Source organism: Bactrocera oleae, chromosome 5 (genome assembly GCF_042242935.1).
Source record: "Bactrocera oleae isolate idBacOlea1 chromosome 5, idBacOlea1, whole genome shotgun sequence".
Lineage (NCBI taxonomy): Eukaryota > Metazoa > Arthropoda > Insecta > Diptera > Tephritidae > Bactrocera > Bactrocera oleae.
Window position 1 is genome coordinate 15,139,212 of NC_091539.1, and position 8,005 is coordinate 15,147,216.

Here is an 8,005-nt window from a genome sequence, read left to right on the forward strand (position 1 = left end):
TGGTACGGATTGCCTACTAATATTGTACTACTAAAACGTCCAAATCCTGAAATCTGCTACATTGTGTTGCTGTGTAATGTTTTAGAATTTATAACTTTATTACATATGCAAATATTTTTCAATTATTAAAATTCCTAAAAGTTAAATTTAAATTAAAAAGTAGTCCAAATTAAAGTATGTCGCTGTGGGTGATTTAGAATATTTTGTTACATTATTCATGAAATAGCACATTGTTTTAATTATTATAATTGTTTTTCATGAATTGTACCTGATTTTTTATATATATTTTTGTTTTTGTTGAAATTAATACAAGTAGTTTATTTCTCGGGTCGGCTTTAGTATACCATCCCACGATTTCAGGGTTAAAAGGCGTATGGTTTGATAGAGGAGATTCTCCAGATCAAGAATATATACAATTATAGTTTTCGAGATATTTGCATTTTAAGTAGAAAATTTCACTAATTTTATATTACAATTTATCGATTTATAGTTAATTATACCCTGAACAGGGTATACTAAGTTTGCGACGAAGTTTGTAACACCCAGAAGGAAACGTCGGAGATCCTATAAAATATATACATAAATGATCAGCATGATGAGCTGAGTTGATTTAGCCATGTCCGTCTGTCTGTCTGTCCGTCTGTCTGTATATATACAAACTAGTCCCTCAGTTTTTATGCTATCGATCTGAAATTTTGCACCTGTCTTTTTCTAACAAAGAATCTGCTCATTTGTCGGAACGGCCGATATCGGACCACTATAGCATATAGCTGCCATACAAACTGAACAATCGGAATCAAGTGTTTGTATGGAAAACTCTTTCATTTGACGAGGTATCTTCATGAAATTTGGAGTGTATTATTATTTAAGGCATTAATCCAATCCTCGAAGAAATTGTATAGATCGGATGACTATAGCATATAGCTGCCATACAAACTGAACAATCGGAATCAAGAGCTTGTATGGGAAACTCTTTCATTTGACGAGGTATCTTCACGAAATTAGGCACGAGTTATTGCTTAAGGTAACAAATTATTCTCCACAGAAATTGGTCAGATCAGATTACTAGATCATATAGCTGCCATACAAATTGAACGTTCGGAATCAAGTTCTTGTAAGGGGCCTTTGTATTTGTGAAGGGTATTATAGCTTCGGCGCAACCGAAGTTAACGTTTTTTCTTGTTTTTCTTTTATATTATGCACTTACACTTCACTACATTGTTTCTACATATTTATTTTTTATTAATTATTTTAATGTTTGCTTTAAATAAGCATTTCATTTTCGTTATATGCACAATAACAAATGGGTTCCATGTTGACAGATAATACGTAATATTAATATCTCCTCTATCCAACCATACACATCTTAACCCTGAAATCATGGGTTGGTATACTAAAGTTTCCCCGTTTTTTCTTGTATTTGTTAATACATACATTTGAATTGTTCCTGGTTTTATATTATCCTTTTGATCGTGAGGTAAAGCAATAAATATATAATAAACTTTTGTTTCGCAAATATTCTTGAAAGTTTTCATTAATGTTATCCATTACAATATCTGTTCACAAAAAAGTTTTTAAATTAATGCTTTTATTTACTTCTCTGTATCAGAAAAGGCAGATTTCGATCAGGTGATCTCAGCTGTGTAACACACACAGGAAAACAGCTGACTCTGGTTACTTGTAGTTTTATACATGGCCTAAATTGAAAGTGTCAAAACAGATGATGTTTGTTCCACGAAACATTTGCTTGTACAGAGTGGTCACATTAATTGAAGTCTTAAATACTATTTTTAAAAATTTAACTATAAGTTAATTCTTATACTTGATTTTATATAATTTATAACTTTAAAGAACAATTCCATAGTTTTTAGGATTACTTCACTTAATAGGTCACATTATGACCTTCCACATTCATACCATCACGTCCTTCTTGTTTAATAAACAAACATAGTTCATAATTACACATCACTTGCAAAGAGCTATCGATAAAAGTTAAAATTGTTAAATTTGCAGTTAGAGTACATAATTATACGAAATGAAACTACAATTTAATCTGCGGAACTAAGATTTTTAGCAATATATAGTTGAGAAAGGATATGATTCCACCTCTTGTGATTTAAATAGTAATAAGAGATAATGGAATCCATAAATATATGGCACACTACTGTAAACTCAAATCACATTTGTCGAATATGTTTACAAGAAAATGTTGAATTGTTTTCTATTTTTCAAGAGACACATAAAAGTGGTGTAACTATAGCTCATATATTGTCCGAGTGTTCGCGATTTCCTGTCATATCAACTGATAATATATTACCACAACAAATGTGCTCCTTTTGTATGGAAAACGCCCGGGATGCTTATGACTTTAAACAACGAGTCGAAAAGGCTTATATATCATTAAAGGGCTTAGAAAATAGCTTTTTTCAAAGTGAAAACAAAATAGAACCCGTTAACATTGTTTTTAGTGAACGAAGGGATTATGGTACACAAACTGATAAGCTGAGCTTACATCCATGTGAAATGTGCGAAATGAAATTTTTTGATTTGATGGAACTGCGGCATCATCGAAAGCAAGTTCATCACAACAGCAATTTGCAATGTCGTATATGTGGTGTACGCTTTGAACGCATTAGGCAATTGCGAAGCCATTTAGTTCACAAGCACCCCAGTGTGGGTATAGCATTGGATACACAATGCACCATATGTCGCAAGCGTTTTTCTCGCAGAGAACATTTAAATCGTCATATGCGTAATGTGCACCATCAACCTGAAGAAGCGTCAAGGTAAAATTTTGAATATGATATTCTACTCGTAAGTGGTTGACATTTCTTCTTAAACAGTCCTAGGGTGTCTCTAAAAGAACCGGAAATCGAGCTTTCAAGTCATGTGGGCAAAAATAATGAACGAAACGTATTCCAATATATTGAAACAAAGAGGTAATTTTATTGTTCTGTTATTGTTAATTTTAAATAATTATAATGAAAATTACATAGTTCGACTCTAGATACACAGAAGCCTAAAATTTTCCTGAAGTCCGAGAAAATGTTTAATGCCATCGACAACGATAGCTTTGTCGGTCCATCCCATTTTTTTGAATGTGGTCAAAATGCATCGGATGATGTGGAAAGCGATATTAATATGGATACCAACCCCATTTCAAGTGATGACGAAGCGCAAGATGGTGTGCAATTTTCTGAAGATATATTACCTCAATTAAAATTAGAACATGAAGCTGGAATCAAAGGTTTAAAAGAATATAATACTGTAAATATTCTTATTGAAATTTTTTTTTTCATAGTGAAATGTGAACTAGACGGATCAGTGGATGATTTCGACATTATGCGCATGGCTCCCGATTGGGACCAAAGCAGATCACCAGTATCTAATAATGACATTAAAAAAGAAGAATTTTTGAATGATGGAGATACACAGAGTTCGAGTGCCGTGAAACGAAAGTCAGATAAAAATGAAGAGCCGGAAAATGACGTCGCCGATAGGCGGCGTATTACAGAAGTTGTTGATGAATTTCTTGCCCAAAATTCTGCTGTGGACCAAACTGCAAATTCTGAAAATCGATGCACAAAGTGCCAGCGAACTTTTTCGCGTCATTGTCATCTGCGTCGTCATATGTTGACCCACGTCGAGGAAAAAGCGCACGCATGTAACTATTGTCCAAAGCGTTTCGCGCGTAGTGATCATTTAAAAAAACATATTATAAACTTGCATCACACGAAAGAGTTTAAATGTGATCAATGTAACAGCGCTTTTGCACGTTCTGTAGATCTGGCGAAGCATATAGAAACCCGTCATGGAAGCGATCCGCAAGCCCATAAGATTCACAATTGTGAATATTGTGGGAAGAAGTTTACAAGCCGAACATACCTTCGAAAACATGTACTGATGCATACCGACCGCGTATTTGCTTGCAAATTTTGCGAGGACACTTTTAAGGAGCGTAAAGCTTTGCGTGAACATGAGAAGGGTCATCATAGTGATCGTCGAAATTTTCTTTGTTCAGTATGCGGTGAAAGTTTTGTACGCAATGATTATCTGCGTGTGCATATGCGACGTCATAATGGCGAAAAGCCATATAAATGTCAATACTGTGGAAAGGGGTTTCCCCGTGCCACTGATGTTAAAATACATGAAAGGTAGTTTTTAAATTCTTTGTTCACCTTAGAAAATTTAGTAATATTTTCGTATAACCGTTCGTTCGAATGTATTTCAGATATCATACGGGTACCAAACCAAACTTATGCAATCTATGTGGCAAGGGTTTCCATCGTGCTTATAATCTGACCATTCATATGCGTACACATACAGGAGAACGGCCTTTCAAATGCGAGGAGTGTGGACGTGGATTTGCTCAAAGCAATGATTTAAAAGCACATATACGACGACACACCGGTGAACGGTTCAAATGCCGTGAATGTGATGCAGGGTTTCTACAGATGTACGCACTTCGGCAACATGCACTTGCAGCTCATGGTATATACATGGAGCCTGCAACGGGTCGTTTACAGAGATTCAATCCTAATGAAGCACTGGCACCAGGTGCAGAGGCAATATCCCCCAACGATTTGGTACATCCAAGTGGTGATCATATGGAAATAATGCAAGAAAAGCCTCATCAGCAAATAGCGCAAACAGAAAAAGGAATTAGTTCTCTTATACCACCAGCTCAATCTTCAGAGTAAGATCAATATTTTGGCCACACTCGAGCCATGATTTTTTAAAAGTTAAATTAAAGAAAATTACAATCTTAAGAAGGAGAGTTCTACATAAAACAGATCCACCCGCAGAATAGTCACCTCAGCACATTTCGTGCTGTTAAAACAAAGGCAAACAATATAAGTAGTGCATAGCTAAACTTAGCAATTACTGTTTTAAATATAATTTTCAGTGCAATAGGGATAGGTTCAACTTGGTCTTTAGATTTGTAATTAATGGATTAAAAAATATTTCAAAGTTAACTTATATATTATTCAATATATTAATTTAGCATATAATGATTCAACAAATTTAAAACAATCTGCATTATTTATCGTCCATACATATTTATAGTGATAGTTCAGAATCTGTTAATAATTAACTATTCATAGTAAGGCCTCCGCTTGAAGTTGGATACTTTCTGCACATCATTAAAATTTACAAACAATATCGTTACTATTGCAGTTTAAAATAACCAAACTAATGTACCGTATTCTAGAACTTCATTGTGTCAGACGTGTTTTTGTTGTAGCGGCAGAATTTTGCCGAGTTAACAGTCCTTGGCTGGATAAAAACCCGGGTCCTTCCAGTTACGTAGATCCGACCGTCGTGGGAACGGGTCAGTCGTGTTGGACTATCTTCCTTTGAAGCTAAGACCAAAATAATAAATTTTCACTGTCACTGATATTGAACTGTTTATATAAAGAACAAACTAATTTGTACAAATTTTACAATTTTCTTCATGCCAAATTGGTTTATCTTATGTTAAAGAAACTTACATATATACAAGTATATTCTTATACAACTCCTTCATTTATTGCTTTTAAAATACACAAATTTACTCATTTTCTGTAAATAAAGCATAATTATCATTTTAAAATAAATACTTTGAACACTGTATAACAAGTAAACAAAAAAGTATAATTTATATAATTTTTGAGATGGGATTGAGGCCAGTAAATGTAAATTACCTTAGATGAAACATTATTTGCAACCAGTTCCAATATATTTATTAGTAAGTTGAACGCCTTGGTTTAGTGATCCCTATTTATTTTAGTTATTGGCATGCGGGGCATAGATTTAACCAGCACCATTTCAGTTCAATTATAACTTCTACCTTCTTAGCTTATTATTATACAAGGTGCGTTCCAAAGTAAACAGTAAAAAAGTAAACTCTAGTGGCGCCATCTATATGCCGACTAGTGTGTTAGAATCTGCTATCCTTTATCGACTTCCAGTAAAGATTTCATGACATTTCATCTATTGGAAGTGAAGTTATTGCGTTTTAAGTGTCAGTATGTTTTTGTCATCGGTGCGAAAATGAGCTTCGAACAAAGAGCCAACATTAAATTTTGTTTTAAAATTGGTAAAACTTTTACAGAAACGTTTCAATTGATGAAACAAGTTTATGGCGATGATTGCCTATCCCGTAGAAGAGTGCATGAGTGGTTTCAACGTTTTCAAAGTGGTCGTGAGGACATAAATGAGAAATGAGCCGAAACGCGCCTGGAGAAGTCGAAAGTGAAGACAATGCTGACTTGTTTTTATGATTCCAAGGATATTGTCCACAAAGAATTTGTTGCACCCGGCCAAAACGTTAATACGGTATTCTACCTTGGAGTTTTGAAGCGTTTGGTGCGCCTTATTCGACGTGTTCGGCCCGAATATCGCGAAGGTGAAAGTTGGCGTTTGTTGCACGATAATGCGCCGTCTCATCGATCGACGCTTGTGGCCGATTATTTAACCAAAAATCACATTTTAACAATCAACCACTCCCCGTATTCACCTGATATGGCACCGTGCGACTTCTACCTTTTCGGAAAATTGCATTTGCCGATGAAAGGAAAGCGTTATGCAGACGTGGAGATCATTCAAAGGCTTGCACCGGCATACTGGCGGTCATACCGGGCAACGAGCTAAAACACTCGTTCGACATGCTTTTGGACCGTGATAAAAGCTGTTTAAAGCAGAAGGAGACTATTTTGAATAAAATTTATTGATTTTGCCGATAATACCATTTGTTATACCGATAATCCAGACCCTGTTTAGGTGAAAGCAATAAGTTAACTGTCATTGAAATCACTTAACGGATTAAAGGGAGAGGGCAGTTAAGTGAGTTGAGCATGCAAATAGTTGAAGATGTCATTGCATGCAGGACATAGGTTTTGTATGTCGCAGGGGTCTCTCTGGTTTCACGCGGCAACCCGAGCTCTTATTCTGCTATAGATGATGTTGGTTGGAAGGTGTTAATAGCTCCACTGTGAATGGCGTTCAGTACTCGTCGAAAATTGATCTCGTCCGAAAATAGTTCTAGTTCGCAGGTGAGTGCAAGAATCGTTTCTGCGAAAACACCCGAGTAGAAACTGCTTGGAGAGAATTGTATTATTCCTTAACAGAGAGCGTGCGGCCTTCGCTATAAGGATGTTCGATGGAAGGCAACAGGAGTGTGGTGTTCTGTATCTTCTCCATCTGCGTCCTGTTGCATCAAGGCGACTATATTGGGGCGACGTAATGACCGGCCGACCGATCGCCTTGTATGTTACCAACAACGTCTCTGTCCTTGCTCCAAGTGCTGCCGCTAACAATCGCGGTTTCATGCAGAGTGAAAGAGTGCAGACAGTCGAATGTAGCACCTTAAATTTTAAAATTGTTTATCGTCGGAATTTCAACGGTTTGAAGCGAGAAAATTCTGGGAGATAGGCGTTCACTTTTTAATACATGCCATCAATTCCATTGCCTTATCTGCGTATGAGGTAATATAAACTCCTTCTAATAGTTGTGCGAGGTTCGAACACCACCCTGAGGATACCACCCTGCGGAACCCTAAATAGGGTTCTCCTTAATTTAGAAAGTTGATCTTGAAATAGTGCAGATGATTGTCGACCGCTTAGATAGTTCATGGTCCACCTCTTTAGTTCTGAAGGGAACGTTGTTTATTCAATATCCTCAAGTAGCGTGGTATGGTTGGCTGTGCCAAAAGCTTTTGACAAGTCCAACGCTACAAGGGCAGTCCTCTCGCTGGGCGGTTACCGGTTGAGGCCACGAGATATCTAAGCGTTTATGACGCTAAATGCTGTAATGTTGCTCTGCACATCGTGGTGTTCCCCTAGGCTCAGATAGTGTGAAGGTCGGGAGTAGCAAGGCCTCTTCTAGGTTGGCAGGCTTCCCAGTGAGACCACGCTTTAGATTATCCACACATCGGGTATGTGAAGAGTAGGCAGAGACAAATTAAGGGTCTTGGTGAGATAACTTACTCCCGTCGAGTATAGGTGTTTACACATCAGCATATTTG

General features: G+C 36.6%; 1 protein-coding gene across 1 annotated transcript; it reads left to right on the forward strand.

The window, feature by feature from the left end:
- Window positions 1-1,962: 1,962 nt before the first annotated feature.
- On the forward strand, window positions 1,963-5,300 carry LOC106617490 (uncharacterized). The gene is made up of 5 exons (XM_014234709.3): window positions 1,963-2,786; window positions 2,844-2,939; window positions 2,997-3,247; window positions 3,302-4,154; window positions 4,232-5,300. The coding sequence occupies exons 1-5, from the start codon at window positions 2,137-2,139 to the stop codon at window positions 4,698-4,700; spliced, it is 2,319 nt and encodes a 772-aa protein (XP_014090184.2). The 5' UTR covers window positions 1,963-2,136; the 3' UTR covers window positions 4,701-5,300.
- The last annotated feature ends 2,705 nt before the right edge of the window (window positions 5,301-8,005 follow it).